Genomic DNA, 24274 nt, shown 5'->3' with positions numbered 1-24274 from the left:
GGTTGGCTGATATTTGTAACAGGTTTATACAAAATTTTTTTAAATTATCAGTGGTTGACAAAAACATATATTTGCTTTCAAAATTGTTCACTGGCCTGTCTCACCCTGATGGAAGTACATCCAAGGGCAATAGATATACAGGGGAAAGCAGAACAATGAGCTAAACTTGGCTATATTTTCTGATTTGTTTTTTTGTTTTTGTTACTTTATTTCTGTGTTTCTAATTAAGCTTTTCTTTTTGACTTCAACTTTTTTGAGCCACTAAGCAAACGGGAAAAATTATTGGCAGTCATTAAAAAATAAAAATCAGTATGTTATAAATGGTTCCTTATTTCTTATCATTTTAAATCTTGAGAGGCCGGTAGGAACCTGAAACGTCTTGAAGTTGAAGATTCTTCAGTCACTATGTCAAGCGACACAGATATTTCTCTTTCTTCATATGATGAAGATCAGGGATCTAAACTTATCCGAAAAGCTAGAGAGGCACCATTTGTCCCCATTGGAATGGCAGGTTTTGCAGCGATTGTTGCATATGGATTATATAGATTGAAGAGCAGGGGAAATACTAAAATGTCTGTTCACCTGATCCACATGCGTGTGGCAGCCCAAGGCTTTGTTGTGGGAGCCATGACCCTTGGTATGGGCTATTCCCTGTATCAAGAATTCTGGGGAAAACCTAAACCTTAGAAGAGGAGATGCTGTCTTGGTCTTGTTGGTGGTGCTTGCTTTAGTTAGACATCTCATATTGAGGTTATATGTTTATGCTGAAAATAAATTGTTTGGGTCAGACAAGAACATGGTAATTTGAATACTGGCTTCCTTTCTTGCAGGCTTGATTTGCCTGGTGACCAAGTTACTGGTGACTAGTTCACTAGCTAGGTCACTCAGGGAAGTCAGAGCAGCACAAAAGAAACATGTCACTTTTAAATACACTTGATAGTGGTACCTGTCCACCTTCTTAACCTCTTCTGTTGAAATTAGTTCTAAAGAAGACAACATGCCAATCCTGAAAATGCTCCAGTTGCTACAGAATATCATATGCTTTTGATGTACTGTAGGAATCCTATTTACCCCAGTTAATTTAACCTTCTGACGGCCTTGTGGACTGAGTACTGTGTCAAGGGCTGGTTGGCTCTTGAGGAACCCTTTCAGAACAGTGCATGGAATACAACATTATAAACCTCCCTGCAAGTCTGTGTGTGTTTTTAAACCAAACCTAAAAAGCTGGTAACAGAGCCACTTTGGAGTAGTATTTATTTTAGAATCATAGTTATAAACATGAGAGTAACTTAACTTGTAGATCCCTTTTAGCTCTTTTGTAATTGCAGGATTATATTTTGCTGCTGTTATATTGGAATAATTTTAAATTATTTTGAAACATGTATTTTAAGTGCTAATGCAAAGGTAAATGAAAAACACTTTAAATGTGGGCAGTATGTTTATTTTCTCCAAAAGAATCATCAACTAAATGAAATGCCTATAATGGAAGTCATTGATGAGCAGCTGGTTTGGTCAGACATTATACGAACTTTGGTATAGCACAGAATGCTTTGTTGTACTTGTGAAATTCTCGTCTAACCTGAATTTACATTCCATGGTGATAACATGGTAAATGTAGTGTTATTAAAATAAATGAACACATCAAAAAAAAAAAAATCTTAATTGTCCAGTTTGGTTTATGGAGTCTCCAATATGTGACCCTAATAGACTTTTAACTATGGTGGAGAGGTTTGACAGAATGTGGTCCACTGGAGAAGGGAATGGCAAGCCACTTCAGTATTCTTGCCTTGAGAACCCCATGAACAGCATGAAAAGGCAAAATAATAGGATACTGAACAAGGAACTCCCCAGGTCAGTAGGTGCCCAATATGCTACTGGAGATCAGTGGAGAAATAACTCCAGAAACAATGAAGGGATGGAACCAAAGCAAAAACAATACCCAGCTGTGGATGTGACTGGTGATAGAAACAAGGTCCGATGCTGTAAAGAGCAATATTGCATAGGAACCTGGAATGTCATGTCCGTGAATCAAGGCAAATTGGAAGTGGTCAAACCACTAGTGATCAAGACCATCCCCATGGTCAAACAAGAGATGGCAAGAGTGAACGTCGACATTCTAGGAATCAGCGAACTAAAATGGACTGGAATGGGTGAATTTAACTCAGATGACCATTATGTCTACTACTGTGGGCAGGAATCCCTCAGAAGAAATGGAGTAGCCATCATGGTCAACAAAAGAGTCTGAAATGCAGTACTTGGATGCAATCTCAAAAACGACAGGATGATCTCTGTTCGTTTCTAAGGCAAACCATTCAATATCACAGTAATCCAAGTCTATGCCCCAACCAGTAATGCTGAAGAAGCTGAAGTTGTATGGTTCTATGAAGACCTACAAGGCCTTTTAGAACTAACACCCAAAAAAGATGTCCTCTTCATTATAGGGGACTGGAATGCAAAAGTAGGAAGTCAAGAAACACCTGGAGTAACAGGCAAATTTGGCCTTGGAATGCAGAATGAAGCAGAGCAAAGACTAATAGAGTTTTGCCAAGAAAGTGCACTGGTCATAGCAAACACCCTCTTCCAACAACACAAGAGAAGACTCTACACATGGTCAACACCGAAATCAGATTGATTATATTCTTTGCAGCCAAAGATGGAGAAGCTCTATACGGTCAGCAAAAACAAGACTGGGAGCTGACTGTGGCTCAGATCATGAACTCCTTACTGCCAAATTCAGACTTAAATTGAAGAAAGTAGGGAAAACCGCTAGACCATTCAGGTATGACCTAAATCAAATCCCTTATGATTATACAGTGGAAGTGAAAAATAGATTTAAGAGCCTAGATCTGATAGATAGAGTGCCTGATGAACTAGGGAATGAGGTTCGTGACATTATACAGGAGACAGGGATCAAGACCATCCCTGTGGAAAAGAAATGCAAAAAAGCAAAATGGCTGTCTGGGGAGGCCTTACAAATAGCTGTGAAAAGAAGAGAAGCGAAAAGCAAAGGAGAAAAGGAAAGATATAAGCATCTGAATGCAGAGTTCCAAAGAATAGCAAGGAGAGATAAGAAAGCCTTCAGTGATCAATGTGAAGAAATAGAGGAAAAGAACAGAATGGGAAAGACTAGAGATCTCTTCAAGAAAATTAGAGATACCAAGGGAATATTTCATGCAGAGATGGGCTCAATAAAGGACAGAAATGGTCTGGACCTAACAGAAGCAGAAGATATTAAGAAGAGGTGGCAAGAATACACAGAAGAACTGTACAAAAAAGATCTTCACGACCAAGACAGTCACGATGGTGTGATCACTCATCTAGAGCCAGACATCCTGGAATGTGAAGTCAAGTGGGCCTTAGAAAGCATCACTACGAACAAAGCTAGTGGAGGTGATGGAATTCCAGTGGAGCTATTTCAAATCCTAAAAGATGATGCTGTGAAAGTGCTGCACTCAATATGCCAGCAAATTTGGAAAACTCAGCAGTGGCCACAGAACTGAAAAGGTCAGTTTTCATTCTAATGCCAAAGAATACTCAAACTACCGCACAATTGCACTCATCTCACATGCTAGTAAAGTAATGCTCAAAATTCTCCAAGCCAGGCTTCAGCAATACATGAACCGTGAACTTCCTGATGTTCAAGCTGGTTTTAGAAAAGGCAGACGAACCAGAGATCAAATTGCCAACATCCACTGGATCATGGAAAAAGCCAGAGAGTTCCAGAGAAACATCTATTTCTGCTTTATTGACTATGCCAAAGCCTTTGACTGTGGATCACAATAAACTGTGGGAAATTCTTCAAGAGATGGGAATACCAGACCACCTGACCTGCCTCTTGAGAAATCTGTATGCAGGTCAGCAAGCAACAGTTAGAACTGGACATGGAACAACAGACTGGTTCCAAATAGGAAAAGGAGTGTGTCAAGGCTGTATATTGTCACCCTGCTTATTTCACTTATATGCAGAGTACATCATGAGAAATGCTGAGCTGGAGGAAGCACAAGCTGGAATCAAGATTGCCAGGAGAAATATCAATAACCTCAGATATGCAGATGACACCACCCTTATGGCAGAAAGTGAAGAGGAACTAAAAAGCCTCTTGATGAAAGTGAATGAGGAGAGTGAAAAAGTTGGCTTAAAGCTCAGCATTCAGAAAACAAAGATCATGGCATCCGGTTCCATCACTTCATGGGAAATAGATGGGGAAACAGTGGAAACAGTGTCAGACTTTATTTTGGGGGGCTCCAAAATCACTGCAGATGGTGACTGCAGCCATGAAATTAAAAGACGCTTACTCCTTGGAAGAAAAGTTATGACCAACCTAGATAGCATATTCAAAAGCAGAGACATTGCTTTGCCTACTAAGGTCCATCTAGTCAAGGCTATGGTTTTTCCTGTGGTCATGTATGGATGTGAGATTTGGACTGTGAAGAAGGCTGAAGGCTGAAGAATTGATGCGTTTGAACTGTGATGTTGGAGAAGACTCTTGAGAGTCCCTTGGACTGCAAAGAGATCCAACCCGTCCATTCTGAAGGAGATCAGCCCTGGGATTTCTTCAGAAGGAATGATGCTAAAGCTCAAACTCCAGTACTTTGTCCACCTCATGAAGAGTTGACTCATTGGAAAAGACTCTGATGCTGGGAGGGATTGGGGGCAGGAGGAGAAGGGGAAGACCGAGGATGAGATGGCTGGATGGCATCACCAACTCGATGGACTTGAGTCTGAGTGAACTCCGGGAGTTGATGATGGACAAGGAGGCCTGGCATGCTGCAATTCATGGGGTTGCAAAGAGTCGGACATGACTGAGTGACTGAACTGAACTGAACTGAATCCTTTTCAGTCAGATCTACACTATTTGAGCTTATCTCCTCCATCTGGAAAGCTGTGGGAAGGCCTTGGACTTTGGAGTTGGGCTGACCCTGTTCTCCTATCAACTGAGTATATTTCCTAATCCTCCCAGGTCTCAAATTTGCTCATCTGAAATAATAAGAGCTAATATTTGAGAGTTTAAATATCACTCAGTCATATTCATCTCTTTGTGACCTCATGGGCTGTAGCCCATCAGGCTCCTCTGTCCATGGAATTCTCCAAGCTAGAATACTGGAGGGGGTTGCCATGCCCTCCTCCAAGGGATCTTCCCGACCCAGGGACTGAACCCGAGTCTCCTGCATTGCACATTACAGACAGATTCTTCACTGTCTGGGCCGTCAGGGAAACCCTAATATTTGAGTTTAAATATGTTCCATGCTTTACTTAGACAATCTAATTTAATCATAATAGCCCAGTGAAGTAGTTTCCATTATTAGCATTATAATTATCCCCACTTTATATATAAGGACATGGAGGCTTAGAGAAGTTAATAAGTTACCCATGGTCACACAGAAAGTGTTGGAGCCTGGGATTTATATCTACTGTTAGAGGCAACCTTGAGGGTACTACCTTTTAATCATTTAATGTTTCTTAGTAAGAAAGCCTTTGGGAGGAATTGATTTCTAAGCTCTGCTTTTATTTTATGAGTGCTGTAAGTTTTGTGTAACTGGTTGTTTGCTTCTTTGCATTAGACAGTTAGAAAACAAACAGCTGAATGAGTGGCCCAATCAAAGCAGGTATATAGAACTTCATAATAAGCACTATTGTATGGGCCTCATTTCTGGCTCCATTTTATGGATACCTTTTCCCTTCTCCCTTTTAATTAACATTTGCCATATTTTAGGTAACTTTTTAACACCAAGAAAACTTTTTGAAATCTTGAAATCTTAGAGCTTATTGTTCAGTCACTCAGTCATGTCCTATTCTTTGCAACCCCGTGGATTACAGCATGCCAGGCTTCCCTTTCCTTCACCATCTCCTGGAGTTGCTCAAACTCATGTCCGTTGAGTCAGGGATGCCATCCAACCATCTCATCCTCTGTCATCCCTTTCTCCTGCTGCCTTCAATCTTTTCCAGCATCAGGGTATTTTCCAATGAGTCAGTTCTTCACATCAGGTGGCCAAAGTATTGGAGCTTCAGCTTCAGCATCAGTCTTTCCAATGAATATTCATGGTTGATTTCCTTTAGGATTGACTGGTTTGATCTCCTTGCAGTCCAAGGGACTCTCAAGAGCCTTCTCCAGCACCACGGTTCAAAGACATCAATTTTTCAGCACTCAGCCTTTTTTATTGTCCAGCTCTCATATCTATACATGACTACTGGAAAAACCAAAGCTTTGACTAGATGGTCCTTTGTTGTCAAAGTAATGTCTCTGCTTTTTAATATGCTGTCTAGGTTTATCATTGCTTTTCTTCCAAGGAGCAGGCATCTTTTAATTTCATGGCTGAAGTCACTGTCTGAAGTGATTTTGAAGCCCAAGAAAATAAAGTCTTTCACTGTTTTCATCGTTTCCCCACCCACTTGCCATGAAGTAATGCGACTGAATCCATGATTTGTTTTTTGAATGTTGAGTTTTGAGCCAGCTTTTTACTCTCTAGGGCTTCCCTGGGGGCTCAGACGGTAAAGATTCTGTCTGCAATGCAGGAAACCTAGGTTCTATCCCTGGGTCGGGAAGATCCCCTGGAGAAAGAAATGGCAATCTACTCCAGTATTCTTGCCCAGAAAAATCCCATGGACAGAGGAGCTTGGCAGGCTACAGTCTACAGGGTCACAAAGAATTGGACATGGCCGAGTGACTAACACTTTCACTTTTCACCTTCATCAAGAGGCTCTTTAATTCCTCTTTGCTTTCTGTTATAAAGGTAGTGTCATCTGCATATCTGAGGTTATTGATATTTCTCCCCAAAATCTTGATTCCAGCTTGTGCTCCATCCATCCTGGCATTTTGCATGATGTGCTCCGCATATAAATTAAATAAGCAGGGTGACAATATACAGCCTTGATGTATTCCTTTCCCAGTTTGGAACCAGTCCTTTGTTTCATGTTTGGTTCTAACTGTTGCTTCTTGACCTGCATACAGGTTTCACAGGAGGCAGGTAAAGTGGTCCAGTATTCCCATCTCTTCTAAGAATTTTCCACAGTTTGTTGTGATCCACACAGTCAAAGGCTTTGGCGTAGTCACTGAAGCAGAAGTAGATGTTTTTCTGGAATTCTCTTGCTTCTTCTATGATCCAGTGGATGTTGGCAATTTGATCTCTGGTTCTTCTGCCTTTCCTAAATCCACCTTGTACATCTGGAAGTTCTTGGTTCTCATATTGTTGATGCCTAACTTGAAGAATTTTGAGCATTGCTTTGTTAGCATGTGAATGAAGTGAGTGCAATTTGAACAATTTGAACATTTTATGGAATTGCCCTTCTTTGGGATTGGAACAAAAACTGATCTCTTCCAGTCCTGTGGCCACTGCGGAGTTTTCCAAATTGCTGGCATATTGAGTGCAGCACTTTCACAGCATCATCTTTTAGGATTTGAAATAGCTCAACTGGAATTCAATCACCTCCACTAGCTTTGTTTGTAATGATGCTTCCTAAGGCCCACTTGACTTTGGACTCCAGGATGTCTGGCTCCAGGTGAGTGATCATAACATCATGGTTATCTGGGCCATGAATATCCTTTTTGTATAGTTCTGTGTGTTCTTTTTTTTTTCCTTCTGTGTATTCTTGCCACCTCTTCTTAATATCTTCTGCTTCTGTTAGGTCCATACCACTTCTGTCCTTTATTGAGCCCATCTTTGCGTGAAATGTTCCCTTGGTATCTTTAATTTTCTTGAAGAGATCTCTAGTCTTTCCCATTCTATTGTTTTCCTCTATTTCTTTGCACTGATCACTGAGGAAGGGTTTCTTAGCTCTCCTTGCTATTTTCTGGAACTCTGCTTTCAGATGGGTATATTTTTCTTTTTCTCCTTTGCCTTTAGCTTCTCTTCTCAGCTATTTGTAAGGCCTCCTCGAACAACCATTTTGCTTTCTCACATTTCTTGGGGATGGTTTTGGTCACTGCCTCATGTACAATGTTAGGAACCTCTGCCCATAGTTCTTCAGGCGCTCTATCAGATCTAATCCTTTGAATCCATTTGTCACTTCTGTCGGAACCAGCCCAATAATGAACTGACCTGAGGGAGCGGTGCTGCAGAAGAAAAAAGAAAAATAAGACTCAGATCCTAATCCTTGCATGCCTTTTATTGTTAACGTCTAAGCTGGCTTAAAGCTCAACATTCAGAAAACGAAGATCATGGCATCTGGTCCCATCACTTCAGGCAAATAGATGGGGAAACAGTGAAAACAATGGCAGACTTTATTTTTGGGGGCTCCAAAATCACTGCAGATGGTGACTGCAGCCATGAAATTAAAAGACGCTTACTCCTTGGAAGAAAAGTTATGAGCAACCTAGATAGCATATTCAAAAGCAGAGACATTACTTTGCCAACAAAGGTCCATCTAATCAAGGCTATGGTTTTTCCTGTGTTCATGTATGGATGTGAGAGTTGGACTATGAAGAAAACTGAGCACTGAAGAATTAATGCTTTTGAACTGTGGTGTTGGAGAAGACTCTTGAGAGTCCCTTGGACCGCAAGGAGATCCAACCAGTCCATTCTAAAGGAGATCAACCCTGGAATTTCTTTGGAAGGAATGATGCTAAAGCTGAAACTCCAGTACTTTGGCCACCTCATGTGAAGAGTTGACTCATTGGGAAAGACTCTGATGTGGGAGGGATTGGGGGCAGGAAGACAAGGGGACGACAGAGGATGAGATGACTGGATGGCATCACCAACTCGATGGACCTGAGTTTGAGTGAACTCCCGGAGATGGTGATGGACAGGGAGGCCTGACATGCTGCAATTCATGGGGTCGCAAAGAGTCGGACACGACTGAGCAACTGAACTGAACTGACTGACTTCCTTAATTGTGCTCTAGAGATATCTGTTCTTCACAATCTCAGATTGGGGATAAAGGTATATGATGCACAGTCCTCAATGTCAAACCTTCAGGCCTTTCATGACTTTGTTTAGCCCTTTCTCAGCAACTCCCTCAAGGCTCTGGTTACGGGAACAGTCCTAAGGGTTTTCCATCAGTCACATCAGGACTTCAGCATCTTGTTTTCAAGATCTTTCCACGATGTACTTTTTACTACTCCCAGCCCTTTGCCTGGGGGGTGATGAGAAAGTCATTTTTATTTTTCAAAGAGGCCCTGTTAATTATAGTACAGGCCTGTGCATAGCATATTCCCTACAACTTCCACTGTATAATCATAAGAGATTGATTTAGGTCATACCTGAATGGCCTAGTGGTTTTCCCTACTTTCTTCAATTTAAGTCTGAATTTTGCAATAAGGAGTTCAAGATCTGAGCCACAGTCAACTGCAGTCTTATTTTTGCTGATGGTAGAGAGCTTCTCTATCTTCGGCTACAAGGAATATGATCAATCTGTTGACCATCTGGTGATGTCCATGTGTAGAGTCGTCTCTTGTGTTATTGGAAGAGGATGTTTGCTATGACTAGTGCATTCTCTTGGCAAAACTCTCTTAACCTTTGCCTTGCTTCATTTTTGTACTCCAAGGCCAAACTTGCCTGTTACTCCAGGTATCTCTTGACTTTCTAATTTGCATTCCAGTCCCCTGTGATGGAAAGGACTTTTTTTTTTGGTTGTTGTTGTTAGTTCTAGATCTTGTAGGTCTTCACAGATCCATTCAGCTTCAGCTTCTTTGGCATTAGTGGTTGGGGCATAGATTTGGGTTACTGTGATAGTGAATGTTTGCCTTGGAAGTGAACTGAGATCATTCTGTTGTTTTTGAGACTGCACACAAGTACTGCACTTCAGACTTTTTTGTTGACTATGAGGGCTACTCCATTTCTTCTAAGGGGTTCTTGCCCACAGTAGTAGATATAATGGTCATCTGAATTAAATTTGCCCATTTCTGTCCATTTTAGTTCACTGTCTTCTAAAATGCCAATGTTCACTCTTGCCATCTTCTGTTTGACCACTTCCAATTTACCTTGATTCATGGACCTAACATTCCAGGTTCCTATGCAGTATTGTTCTTTACAGCATCGGACTTTACTTTTCACCACCAGTCACATCCACAACTGGGCATGGTTTCTGCTTTGGCTTAACCTCTTCATGACTTCTAGAGCTATTTCTCCACTCTTCTCTAGTAGCATACCAGACACCTGCCATCCTCGGGGGTTTGTCATTCAACATCATATTTTTTTGCTTTTTCATATTCTTAAAGCTAACTGGTCACATAAATCTACTTTGAGGGGAAAGTCACCAAATATTTTTAATCAGTGTAGGGCATTTCAAGGCTACTTTATCAGTAAGAAATAAATGGAGGTGGAGGGCTGTCCCTACACCTAATTCTTTAGTATGCAGAGATGTTAAGTCATCATCCTCATATTTAGCTTCTGGTGTTACCTTGGCCCTTACCATCCCACCCACTTTCTTTATAACTTCTATGATGTCCCATCCCAAAGGCATCTCTAGGGTAGTAGAACCACCCAGAAGTGAGTTAAAGCAGAGGCTTCAACAATTCAAATTACAGAAAATTATACTACACAATAAATAAATATACTCAACACATTTTTAAACAACCGGTCAAAATGAGGTAACTTCTAAGAAACCCTTCTTTTCATTGTTGTTCAGTTGCTAAGTCGTGTCTGACTCTTTGTGACTCCATGAACTGCAGCACGCTGGGCTTCATTAGTTAAGGTCTAATGGGCATTTGCTTGAATAGACTCAAATTGGTGAAAGACTTAGTGTGGGTTCAGCAAACCAAGTGATGTGTGTCAGAAAAATATTCTTGCACTCACAGAAGACCCTTTGCTTTGGTCTCATAACTCTAGATAGTGCCCAATACAAGGCAATGGATTGAGAGAAACTGATCCCAGTCCTTCCCAGTAGGAAGTTAATAGGAACAGATGGTGCAGAGAGGAAATCTGATTTGTCAGGTATCATCTGACATCCAAAGATTAAGTCCCCCAAATCTGCTGGTGTCAAGGCATTCCTCTAGGTAGCCAAGTTCCAAGATTCAGACAATAAATAAACAGTAAGTATTAATATATCAACAGTACATATCAGTAAACTGTTTCACTTACAACAAATGTTTTTTTGATAAAGGATTCGATTTTATTTTGTAAAGCATCCTTTGAATTTTAAATTCAAAACTTGTAAAGGATTCTTTCTCAGTAAGGAAGAGATTGAAGTCTAGGTTCTCAGTCATAAAAGCAAAGCTCTGCATTCATAAAATAAAAGCAAAGCTTAAGATATTAAGTATGTTGATGCTCCCAAACCTCAGAGTGTGGTTCAGAGACAAGAATGAAGCAGAGTCCATTCCTTAAAGGACTTCAGTGGGCAGGTTCCCAAGCTTCAGATATAGTCAAAAAGTGTTGTCGCTCAGTCATATCCAACTCTTTGTGACCCCAATGCACTGTAGCCCACTAGGCTCCTCTGTCCATGGATTTTCCAGGCAAGAATACTGGAGTGGGTTGCCCTTTCCTTCTCCAGGGGATATATCTGACTCAGGGATCGAACCTGGGTCTCTCACATTGCAGGCAGACTCTTTACTGTCTGAATCACCAGGGAGCCAGATATGGTCAGTTAAGGCCCAAAGAGTGTATGGGACTCTCAGTAGAACAAAAGCTGACTTCAGAAGCAGAACTCAAGGTCAAATCTAGGCCAGCAGTTGAGACTTGGGCAGGCACTTCTTATATTTTTCCTGCTTAAGATTGGTCCTACAGATAAGATCAGGGTTTAGCCTATATACACTGGGAAAAGTTCAGGGGAGAAAGGGATGGACCCACTAATGAAGAAAGTTGGGTTGCTAGGGCTGATAGGACCTGACAAGGAGTCGGAGATGGTTGCTTTGTTACAAAATATTTGCTAGGTGCTCTAAAAACCCCAACACGTGTTGTATGGATAGGATTTTTTTTAATACCATTGGTTTTATTTATTTTAAATTTATAGTCTTATTTTTGGCTGTGTGAGGTCTTCATTGCCGCACACAGGCTTTCTCTAGTTGTGGGGCTACTGTCTAGTTGGGGTACACAGGCTTCTCATTTGTGGTACTTTCTCTTGTTGCAGAGCATGGGCTCTAGAGTATTTGGGCTTCAGGAGTTGTGGCACGTGGGCTTAGTTGTACTGTATGTAGCATGTGGAACCTTCCTGGACCAGAGGTTGAAACCATGTGCCCTGCAGAGTCTTAACCACTGGACTACCAGGAAAGTCCAGGATTTTTATTAACATATGGTCTAGGATTACAGTGTTACAATTTGCTGGGCCTGACAGATTTTTTGCCATTGAGATGTTTATGGAAGAAAGTTTGAATTTGCTGCCAGGCATCGGCTTGTGCATTTGAGTGAGCCTTTGGCTCACCTCCATGGAATACTGGTTGGCCCAAAACTGCATGCACAGAGGCTCTACAAAGAGGAAAATAAGGTGGCTCAATACAATGGCCCGTTCCTGGATAGTAGATTATCTGGGGTCTGTCTTTCCCATGGGCTTGTAAACGTTCAGAGGCTATATGAGCATAGACTTCACTCTTCCAGTTATGATCATCCATGCTAACAATAAACAGGAAGGGCCCCTGGGCCTTTTCCAATGGAATAAGACTTTGGTGGTTGGTTTTCTCCAGTGGGTTGCCCCAAATATCCACAAAATTTAAAAAGCCTGACTCAGTGATTGTATATTTTTTTAGGTCATAGCTGAGCTCAGGAATAATCATATCTTTGTAACACAGAGGAGCTAATGTGTTGGCCACACAGGCATTAATAACTACAGTGGCTGTGATGCCCTTCAAGAAAGAGGCCATTGAGAGACACAGGTCACCTCCTTTGGAATAGCCAAGAAGCCCAACACCAGGGCCTTTCACCTGATGAAAAGAGAAAATGAGAACAAGTTTAGAATTCATAAATGGAGAATTTAACTATAATTTTACATTCTCCAGGCAGCTTTCTGAAATGTCATTTGCTTTCCGTCCTTGTGCAACAGCCTACAAAGTTCAAATATAGTTTCTAATGAGCAAATCAATTAATTTCTTAGTACACAGGGCCTCCACGCCTCCATTTATGGCAACTGGGTCAAGAGTACACACAGAGGCCCATATACCCTACATCTAAATACTTTAAAAAGTTACAAATATTTAAAAGTTAAATAAAATATATTTTTCCTGTAACCTTGATAAATACACCTCCATAACAACTTATAAGCTCAGGTTCAAATTTTATATCTTGGAACTCCTTGGAGTTCTGTACCGGAACATGGCATGGGGGGAGCACCAGCCCTTGCCCCAGTCTCTGGTTTTTAGCCAACTCTTCTTCTCTTCCCATCTCTGGCTCCATCATGTACCTTAACAGCCCCCTTACACATGGACACCCCAGCCTATATGTTTAAGGCCTAGGTATATTCCCATTATGATTATACAGTGGAAGTGAGAAATAGATTTAAGGGACTAGATCTGATAGATAGAGTGCCTGATGAACTAGGGAATGAGGTTCGTGACATTGTACAGGAGAAAGGGATCAAGACCATCCCCATGGAAAAGAAATGCAAAAAAGCAAAATGGCTGTCTGGGGAGGCCTTACAAATAGCTGTGAAAAGAAGAGAAGCGAAAAGCAAAGGAGAAAAGGAAAGATATAAGCATCTGAATGCAGAGTTCCAAAGAATAGCAAGGAGAGATAAGAAAGCCTTCTTCAGCGATCCATGCAAAGAAATAGAGGAAAAGAACAGAATGGGAAAGACTAGAGATCTCTTCAAGAAAATGAGAGATACCAAGGGAATATTTCATGCAAAGATGGGCTCGATAAAGGACAGAAATGGAATGGACCTAACAGAAGCAGAAGATATCAAGAGGAGGTGGCAAGAATACACAGAAGAACTGTACAAAAAAGATCTTCATGACCAAGATAATCACGATGGTGTGATCACTCACCTAGAGCCAGACATCCTGGAATGTGAAGTCAAGTGGGCCTTAGAAAGCATCACTACGAACAAAGCTAGTGGAGGTGATGGAATTCCAGTAGAGCTATTTCAAATCCTAAAAGATGATGCTGTGAAACTGTTGCACTCAATATGCCAGCAAATTTGGAAAACTCAGCAGTGGCCACAGGACTGAAAAGGTCAGTTTTCATTCTAATGCCAAAGAATACTCAAACTACCGCACAATTGCACTCATCTCACACGCTAGTAAAGTAATGCTCAAAATTCTCCAAGCCAGGCTTCAGCAATACATGAACCGTGAACTTCCTGATGTTCAAGCTGGTTTTAGAAAAGGCAGAAGAACCAGAGATCAAATTGCCAACATCCACTGGATCATGGAAAAAGCAAGAGAGTTCCAGAGAAACATATATTTTTGCTTTATTGACTATGCCAAAGCCTTTGACTGTGTGGATCACAATAAACTATGGAAAATTCTTCAAGAGATGGGAATACCAGACCACCTGACCTGCCTCTTGAGAAATCTGTATGCAGGTCAGGAAGCAACAGTTAGAACTGGACATGGAACAACAGACTGGTTCCAAATAGGAAAAGGAGTACGTCAAGGCTGTATATTGTCACCCTGCTTATTTCACTTATATGCAGAGTACATCATGAGAAATGCTGGGCTGGAAGAAGCACAAGCTGGAATCAAGAATGCTGGGAGAAACATCAATAACCTCAGATATGCAGATGACACCACCCTTATGGCAGAAAGTGAAGAGGAACTAAAAGCCTCTTGATGAAAGTGAAACTGGAGAGTGAAAAAGTTGGCTTAAAGCTCAACATTCAGAAAACAAAGATCATGGCATCAGGTCCCATCACTTCATGGGAAATAGATGGGGAAACAGTGGAAACAGTGTCAGACTTTATTTTGGGGGGCTCCAAAATCACTGCAGATGGTGATTGCAGCCATGAAATTAAAGGACGCTTACTCCTTGGAAGAAAAGTTATGAGCAACCTAGATAGCATATTCAAAAGCAGAGACATTGCTTTGCCGACTAAGTTCCGTCTAGTCAAGGCTATGGTTTTTCCAGTAGTCATGTATGGATGTGAGAGTTGGACTGTGAAGAAGGCTGAGTGCCAAAGAACTGATGCTTTTGAACTGTGGTGTTGGAGAAGACTCTTGAGAGTCCCTTGGACTGCAAGGAAATCCAACCAGTCTATTCTGAAGGAGATCAGCCCTGGGATTTCTTTGGAAAGAATGATGCTAAAGCTGAAACTCCAGTACTTTGACCACATCATGCGAAGAGTTGACTCATTGGAAAAGACTTTGATGCTGGGAGGTGCCGGGAGCCAGCGTGAAGAATCCAGCCCATGGCAAGGGTCATGAGGAAGGAGGCTTGACATACGCAAAGGTGGGATCAAACCTCAGGGGTCCTCCTGGACATTCTCGAGCATCTACCCCCAAAACCAGAGTCTGCCTACCTTACTACATTATGCTTTCACCTACACTGCTGACATTACGGGGGGCTTTCCCCCACCACCTCTCTCTGAAAAGGAGTTAACTTAGAACTCCAGTTAATAAATCTCCTGGGCATGACAAGACTGTTTCAGTCCACAAGGTCCTCTGATGGCTCTCTAGCCTGCCTGACAGGTTTGTCTGGCCACATGTGATTGTTCACAGCCTCCCAACTGTGAGAGGCACGAGATGCTTTAAACTTTGTAAAATCAAATTCTTTTGAGAAGTTAGAAAACTATTAGTATAGTATTAGCGAGTTAGTTAGAAATTATACCGGTGGAAGGTTTCATTGTTGAGCCAATATTTGCTGTTAAGCCTCCACACCCCTTGCCCCTTATACACATTGTGAACATAACTAGCATATAGGAGGAATAAGTATTAACCTTTGATATTAATCATGTTAGACCTTAGGCTAAGTAAATTCTTTTCTTGATTATAGCCCACTGCACCTCTGCTTTGTAGGAATGCAACTTTATCTGGTGCCTTTGGAGAGTGGTGCCTGATTTAAGAAAAATCACCTTTGGAGAAAATAAGTTTTCTGGTTGACTAATCATCAGAAAGGGTCATAAAATGTTAGCAGGCCTCTTGGCCAGAAGATGATGTAAATCACCTGAGAACTCTGTATATCAGAAGGAATGCAGAAAGAAAGCGTGGTTTCAATAAGGGTCAGGACTACTGACCCCACATGACTTTGTATTTTCCATTTATCTCTATGTATAACAAAAAGTATAAAAGCGGACCTGGAAAATAAAGAAACGGACCAGTTCCTGGAAAGACTGGTTTCCCCCTTGTGGTCTATTCTTATTTTCTTCTTTTCTGGCTGAATTCCCATCTGGAGCGCCGAGGCTCGCCATATCTACTTATTTGCCCTGGCTTCTAAGACCCACTCGAGAGGGAGCCCAAGGTGGGGCACCCTCCGCTATTCAAGTGGGTGCCAGTGGCCTATGTAGATGGTGCAAACCCCTTTTCTCGGAGTTTTATTGGTTTTCTGCGTAAACCAAGTTATTCGGCCTCTTTTCTCCACTAATTTTCCTACTACACGATTCTTTTCTAATCTCTTTACATATCTTTAATTAAACAATTTTCCTCTAGACGCCGACTCCATCCCCGCTTTGAATTACCCTGGATCCACCAGGGCTGGACCCTGGCAGGGAGGGATTGAGGGCAGGAGAAGAAGGGGACGACAGAAGATGAGATGACTGGATGGCATCACTGACTCGATGGACGTGAATCTGAGTGAACTCCAAGAGTTGGTGATGGACAGGGAGGCCTGGCATGCTGCAATTCACGGGGTCGCAAAGAGTCGGACACAACTGAGCAACTGAACTGAACTGATATTCCCGTTAATGGACCCAGAGAAGTGGCATAGGGCCTGGAAGCAAGATCAGAGCTGGTTGGCAGATAATTCTGGGGTTCCAGGTCTAAAGGGCATGGTGGGAGGGGCACATGGTTTCCAGGTAGACATATTCCCTTGGTCCCTCAAACTCCAACCCTGTGGGCAGGAATGCAGCCAAAGGAAGCCCAGAGAGTGGTCATCTAAAACAAAAGGCTCCCAGCCTGTAGTCTCTTCTTGTTCCTGGGGCCTATAGCCCATAAGTAAATCATCAGTTCAAGATCATCTAGGTTTAGTAGCTTTGTTGAGACCAGTCCCTGAATTCTAACAGAATTAGACCTTGCAGTACATCTTACTCCTTAACATTAGAATGTGTGGGTTTCTTTAAGTCTAGATAGTAGCAAAGAGTATGTATTCCATTCCATTTATAATAATTCCAAAATGTTTTAATTAACTTTTTCAGTCTCAAATAAGAACTTTATCTACAAAACCATAATACAGTTAATACACTTAACAAAATTAATGATTCCTTCACATCATCAAATACAAATGCCTTTATTCAAATGTCACTGATTCCTTCAAAAATCTCTTTATAGGCAAACTTTTCTTCTCTACACATTTGCATTAATTTTGGGGGGGGTAGGGGGCGCGCATGCAGGATCTTAGTTCCCTGACCAGAGATCACACCTCTGCCCCCCGCAGTGTAAGTGCAAGTGGACCACCACTGGACCACCAGGGAAGAACCTACATTAATCTTATAAATGAGAAAAATTGAATCCCAGAGAGGGCACCTCCTTTATTCAGGATTATAAGACCACTTGGTAGTAGACCCAGAACCAGAACTTAAGGTTAGTGACTTTTAAGTCCAACTCTTTGAATTCTGATCAAGAACTAAAGGGAACTAAACAGTTGAGTCACAGGGGATTGAAGATAAACAGGTAGAAATGAAAACAATAATCCTAACAACTTTTGAATAAGCCTTTGTGTGTCATGCCATATTTCCAGCCTTGGGTGTCCTGGCAGAGCTTTTGGATCCAGCCCTGTGTTGGCTTCACCTGCTCTGCTCTGCATTCAGGCAAGCACCAGAACCCACCTTTGGATGCTGTAGCATGAAGTCCACGGCTTCTTCAAAATACTCCAGGCACACATCATTCAGATGTTCAGGGAGGTCTTCGAATCTGAAATAAGCCAGGGCAAGCACAGCAAAACCATGTCCGGCCAGAAGGCTGGCCCTGTATTCACAAAGGCCACCACTACTTCCAAACAGGTCGAGGATTCCAGGGAAAGGTTTGCTGCCTGGAGAGCACCACAAATCATAAGGGTTTTAGGCACTAAGAAGACATTTTTGAGTTTCAGAATTTGGTCAGCAAAAAGGATTTTTTAAAGCAAGGAAGGTTGGGCATGAAGTAGGGGTGTTAAGGTAGAGGAGGACTCTTTTTACTTTTTTTCTAAACAAACTTTGGGGAGAAGGGGGGAACAAAATGCCTTATTTTCTCCAGAAATTTTCACATATTTGCAAAAAACAATAACGATAATACAAACCAAGTTAGAAATAACAGCATGAAATATACATTTCTACCAAATTTTCCTTAAAAAAAAACACCTGAGAATGCTTTGATAGCTGTAAAACACTCTACATATACAATGGATTATTAGAATATACTCCCTAACTCCTTATGCTCTCTGCTCCAGCCTTAAAGAATGCCATCCCTAAATGTGCTCTGTTCTCATTGGCCCCTGAAAATGGTGTACAATATTCTCCTCCCCTCGCCACCTTTTTTGACCTGTTTGATTCATCAGTCTTCAAATTTAAGTTTAGATCTCCATTCCTGGTAGCTTTCCCAACCTCCCCCACCAGCCCCCTCAGGCTGAGTTGAATTAGGTAGCTTTTTATTTGTTCCTACCAGCACCCTGGGCCTACAATTCCCATATCATAGCACTTACCATTCATCGGTCCAGCTATAGTTGCCTATATACTCTATTAGATGGGAGGTACAGTGAGGCCCATGTCTGACTTTGCTAGTTACTGTAAGTAGCATAATCCTTGATTTACTATATATTTGTTAAATGATTGAACTTTTCTACATTGTTTACATAACGTCTTTAAGTCAGAACACAATAAATTTTAAGTGGGCCACAGTAGTACTGAAAGATAACAGTTGACTTAATTGAAACATCATGGTTGGGCAGTGAAAAAAATTTTAAAAAACTGAAAGTCTTTAGGAGATTCTTACTGAATCAGTCAGCATTATTTATTGAGCTTCTTTTATATCCCTGTGTAAGCCTCTAGGAATATAGAGATATGGAGATACGTAAGTCACAGTTCCAGCCCCAGGAGTTCATAGTTGAGTGGGCAGCGACCAGTTAAGGTTGTAAATTGCTAAGAACTGTAAGAATAAAGTAGGGCTTCTTGTTTTGGAGAGTAATCACAGGATTCAGTTTAGGGATTCTGTGAACAGTGGCAGCTCCAGCAGTTGTATATAGTAGGGGTTTCAGTCAGGAATTTGGTTGGAAGGGGTGGGTCAGCTGTTCGGTTTGCAGACCACTTTTACCTAGCAAGCATCTTGTTTTTACTTAGACTAGGGTTTCTAACCTTAGCACTATTGATAACTTTGAGCAAGATAATTCTTTGTTGTGGGGCTGTCCTGTGCTTTGTGGGCTTTTCGCATCATCTCTGGCCTCTACCCACTACCCACTAGGTGCCAATAGCACCCCCTCCCCCAGTTGTGATAAGCAAAAATGTCTCCAGATATTGCCAAATACCCTTGGAGAAGGGAAAATCATCCAGGTTGAGAACCACTGACAGACGGTTTATGACAGGAGGAGGGGACCTGCAAGCAGTTTGTTTGTTTTTCAGTAAGTTTGATGTGAAAGAAGGCAAAAATCATTCTTGCACGTCAGCAGAAGTCATTGCCTAATATTAGTATTAATATCTGAAATACAGCTGTGTGGCTGGCACGTAAGCAGCATAAATGTCCTTTTTGAGTCGGCTGAATGCACTTTTAGCATACAGCTAAGGGAGAAGGAAATGGCAACCCACTCCAGTATTCTTGCCTGGAAAATCTCATGGACAGAGGAACCTGGTATGCTACAGTCCATGGGGTCTCAAAGAGTCGAACACGACTGAGCAACTTCACTTTCAAGCGAGTGGCAGTACCTCCAGGCAGTGCACTGAAATTTACAGGAGAAACTGTCACCCAGAATTCTTGGTAGACTCTGGAGCTTGGGGGCGAGTCTGAAGAAGTTCCACAACCACAGGGTTCCGTAGGCTGACAAGGGGCCGGCCAGGGCCTCGGGACTACACCCAGCTTTCCACAACAGCCTGGGAAGGGGGCGGCTCACCTGGCGGCAGGAAGAGCGTGCCGCGCACCCGGCCCGCGCGCACCGGCTCGCGCCGCACCCCGGGCGCCAGGAAGTCGCGCTCGTGCACCGCCCGGCCCAGGAGCCGCTGGGCCTCGGGTTCGTGACCGTCGAGCACCTCCAGCTCCACGGCGAAGGGCGTCTGCACGTCCCGCTTCACTAGCCGCATTAAGGGCTCCTCAGGCTCCATAGCCCAGAAGAGCCCCATGGGCTCGAGCCCCGCGAAGCTGCCGCCCAGCGCGGGCGCGCTCTCCAGGTCCAGCAGGCCGGCGGCGTCGGCGCAGTAGCGCGCGTGGGCCCTGAAGAGCGCGCCCTTCTCGTCGCGCAGGGACGCGCGCAGCGTGACCGGCTGCCCCGGCGCCAGTCCGCGCACGGCGATGCGCACGGGCTCGTCCCAGCGGCAGCGGCCGGCCGGCTCCAGCGTCACTGTCACCGCCATCCAGATCCCGACGGAAAAGGCGTGGCCAGTCGGAGTCAAGGGCAGGGCTTGGCGTCTCTCCACCTCCTTAAAAGGCCTTCGCAGTTGGAACCTTAGAGCTACTCCCGTTGGTGGTCGTAGGGACACTCGCTAAACTGCTTTGTGAGGTCTCCTGGAGTATGTGCAGTCCGCTATTGCTTGAGTGGAAGAAAGGTCTGCTAAAGCAAAAGTTACCGTTAATTATTAATCCTGCAGTCCAGAGTTCAGTTCAGTTCAGTTGCTCAGTCGTGTCCGACTCTTTGTGACCCCGTGAACCGCCGCACGCCAGGCCTCCCTGTCCATCACCAACTCCCGGAATCGACCCAAACCCATGTTCATTGAGTCGGTGATACCATCCAACCATCTCATCCTCTGTCGTCCCCTTGTCTTCCTGCCCCCAATCTTTCCCAGCATCAGGGTCTTTTCAAATGAGTCAGTTCTTTGCATCAGGTGGACAAAGTATTGGAGTTTCAGCTTCAACATCAGTCCCTCCAATGAACACCCAGGACTGATCTCCTTTAGGATGGACTGGTTGGATCTCCTTGCAGTCTTCTCCAACACCACAGTTCAAAAGCATCAATTCTTCGGTGCTCAGCTTTCTTCACAGTCCAACTCTCACATCCATACATGACCACTAGAAAAACCATAGCCTTGACTAGACAGACCTTTGTTGGCAAAGTAATGTCTCTGCTTTTGAATATGCTATCTAGGTTGCTCATAACTTTTCTTCCAAGGAGTAAGCGTCTTTTAATTTCATGGCTGCAGTCACCATCTGCAGTGATTTTGGAGCCCAGAAAAGTAAAGTCAGCCATTGTTTCCAACGTTTCCCCATCCATTTGCCATGAAGTGATGGGACCAGATGCCATGATCTTCGTTTTCTGAGTGTTGAGCTTTAAGCCAATTTTTCACTCTCCTCTTTCACTTTCATCAAGAGGCTCTTTAGTTCTTCACTTTCTGCCATAAGGGTGGTATCATCTGCATATCTGAGGTTATTGATATTTCTCCTGGCAATCTTGATTCCAGCTTGTGCTTCTGTCAGCCCAGCATTTCTCATGATGTACTCTCCATATAAGTTCAATAAGCAGGGTGACAATATACAGTCTTGACATACTCCTTTTCCTATTTGGAACCAGTCTGTTGCTCCATGTCCAGTTCCAACTGTTGCTTCCTAAACTGCATACATACAGGTTTCTTAAGAGGCAGGTCAGGTGGTCTGGTATTCTTATCTCTTGAAAAATTTTCCACAGTTCATTGTGATCCACACAGTCAAAGGTTTTGGCATAGTCAATAAAGCAGAAATAGATGTTTTTCTAGAACTCTTGCTTTTTCGTTGACCCAGCGGATGTTGGCAATTTGATCTCTGGTTCTTCTGCCTTTTCTAAAACCAGCTTGAACATCTGGAAGTTCACGGTTCACGTATTGCTGAAGCCTGGCTTGGAGAATTTTGAGCATTTCTTTACTAGTGTGTGAGATGAGTGCAGTCGTGCAGTAGTTTGAGCATTCTTTGGCATTGCCTTTCTTTGGGATTGGAATGAAAACTGACCTTTTCAGTCCTGTGGCCACTGCTGAGTTTTCCAAATTTGCTGGCATATTGAGTGCAGCACTTTCACAGCATCATCTTTTAGGATTTGAAATAGCTCAACTGGAATTCCATCACCTCCACTAGCTTTGTTTGTAGTGATGCTTCCTAAAGCCCACTTGACTTCACATTCCAGGATGTCTGGCACTAGGTGAGTGATCACACTGTCGTGATTATCTGGGTTGTGAAGACTCTTTTGTGTAGTTCTTCTGTGTATTCTTGCCACCTCTTCTTAATATCTTCTGCTTCTGTTAGGTCTCTACCATTTCTGTCTTTTATCGAGCCCATCTTTGCCTAAAATGTTCCCTTGGTATCTCTAATTTTCTTGAAGCAGTCCAGGGTGGTGAGTGTCAAAATAGAGGAATAAAGACTGCTGAGAGCTAAGGGACTGGGAAAGATACTGGCAGTTCCAAGAAGCATTTAATATTAAAAAGAGTCCCAGGTAATTGTAACTCAGGGGATCTGTTGGAAACATAGTCCTAATCCTACCCTTGTCCCTCAGTCCTGTTACCAAGAACCCATAGCGGCTTCCAGAGCAGGTAGGTGTTTATGGAGTGCAACCTTCCTGAATTCCAGTCTGACTTACTCCTTAATAGTGATCCTTAGCAAAGTACATAATTAAGCCTCTGAATCCAGTTTCCTTATCTGTAAAGGATTTACTGTGTTGGTTAAATAGGGGATTACTATTTAACCTATTTATTTAAATAGGATGAGATGGTTGCATGGCATCACTGGCTCAATGGACATGGCTTTGGGTAGACTCCAGCAGTTGGTGATGGACAGGGAGGCCTGGCATGCTGCAGTTCATGGGGTCTCAAAGAATCAGACACAACTGAGTGATTGAACTGAACTGAAATAGGCAAACACAGGCTTGATGCTGCCCTGATACTGTAGTAGATCTTCAGTGGGAGTTTTTTCTTCAATTTGGTGCCAAAAATCTTGGTGCCTTGTGCACCCATACCAAACATATAGAGACAGAGATTTGGAGGAAAGAGAAGTGAAGGTGAAAGTTGCTTAGTTGTGTCTAACTCTTTGGGACCCCAGGGACTATATACAGTCCAAGGAATTCTCCAGGACAGAATACTGGAGTCTGTAACCTTTCCCTTCTCCAGTGGCTCTTCTGAACTGGAGTGGGTAGCCTTTCACTTCTCCAGTAGATCTTTCCAACCCACGGATTGAACCCAGGTCTCCTGCATTGTGGGCAGACTCTTTACCAGCTGAGCCACAAGGGAAGCTCAAGAATTCTGGCTGGAGTGGGTAGCCTATTCCTTCTCCAACAGATGTTCCTGACCCAGGAATCGAACTGGGGTTTCCTGCACTGCAGGCAGATTCTTTACCAACTAAGCTATTAGGGAAGCCCTGGAGGGAAGAGATGACTTTATTCCTTTGCAAGGCAAAGGTGGAAAACACAACAGTCAAACACTTTAAGAACTGTGACCCTGGCCCCTCCTAACCCAGGGAAATTGTGAGAGGTTATATAGACTCCCTGGGCTCCTGGTCTAGGGTAGGTGTTAAGGCTCAAAGTAATGAAAATCTTGCATTCTTCTTCCTCTTTATTTCAAAACAGTCACAGCTAGTGTCAGATAATTAGGCTCAGTTGTCTCTGGGTTATGGAGATTCAGCAGATGCTCTCAGGAAAGAAGCTGGTTGCATTGCTCTGCTATCTTTCCATCCTTATTCAGTAGCTGATCTGAGACTTTTTCTTTCTTATGAGGAGGACAAATGCTTTTAGAAGTTATTCTATCCAGGAGCATTAGTTGTTTACAGTGGGAAAATTAATTCAGATACCTAACATGGAAAAAAAACAGTCCACACATTTTAATATATTAGTATTTAATGTAGTCTGTTAAGTCAAAATTCATGGTGGATTTTAATGTAAAGTCAACATTTATCCTCTTACGTCCCAGTTTTTTGTTATCACTCGTCTTCCAGTTTCCTGATTGTCGATTCTCACATTTATATTTCTAGCTCTCATGTCTACTCTGAGATTCAGACTTGTTGGTCTAATTTCGTATTTGGCATCTTCACTTGGATGTCCAATAGGAAAACATAACATGACAAAAATAGAAATCTTGGCTTTTTTCTCTAGACTGTTCTTTCCTCAGGGTTCTCTGTTTCAGTAAATGGCATCACTGTTCATCCATTGGCTTCCCAGATGGCTCAGTGGTAAAGAATCTGCCTGCAATGCAGGAG

General features: G+C 42.7%; 2 protein-coding genes across 3 annotated transcripts; one reads left to right on the top strand and one right to left on the bottom strand.

Moving 5' to 3' along the window:
* Positions 1–352: 352 nt before the first annotated feature.
* LOC101118736 (HIG1 domain family member 1A, mitochondrial) lies at positions 353–1656 on the top strand. The gene has a single exon (XM_012100012.4). The coding sequence runs from the start codon at positions 406–408 to the stop codon at positions 685–687; it is 282 nt and encodes a 93-aa protein (XP_011955402.1). The 5' UTR covers positions 353–405; the 3' UTR covers positions 688–1656.
* ACOT6 (acyl-CoA thioesterase 6) lies at positions 353–20662 on the bottom strand. 2 transcript variants are annotated; one of them, XM_042252748.2, is made up of 3 exons: positions 20028–20662; positions 17779–17981; positions 353–8050 (listed from the first exon to the last, which is right to left on the bottom strand). In XM_042252748.2, the coding sequence occupies exons 1-3, from the start codon at positions 20482–20484 to the stop codon at positions 7838–7840; spliced, it is 873 nt and encodes a 290-aa protein (XP_042108682.1). In that variant the 5' UTR covers positions 20485–20662; the 3' UTR covers positions 353–7837. The 2 variants fall into 2 exon arrangements, with proteins under 2 accessions (XP_042108682.1, XP_014952663.2); XM_015097177.4 differs by lacking the exon at positions 353–8050 and adding an exon at positions 8075–12787.
* Positions 20663–24274: the final 3612 nt, after the last annotated feature.

This window comes from Ovis aries, chromosome 7, assembly GCF_016772045.2.
Source record: "Ovis aries strain OAR_USU_Benz2616 breed Rambouillet chromosome 7, ARS-UI_Ramb_v3.0, whole genome shotgun sequence".
In the NCBI taxonomy this organism is placed as follows: Eukaryota; Metazoa; Chordata; class Mammalia; order Artiodactyla; family Bovidae; genus Ovis; species Ovis aries.
Note: the sequence above shows the minus strand (reverse complement) of the source record. Positions and strands in the feature narration are given on the sequence as shown.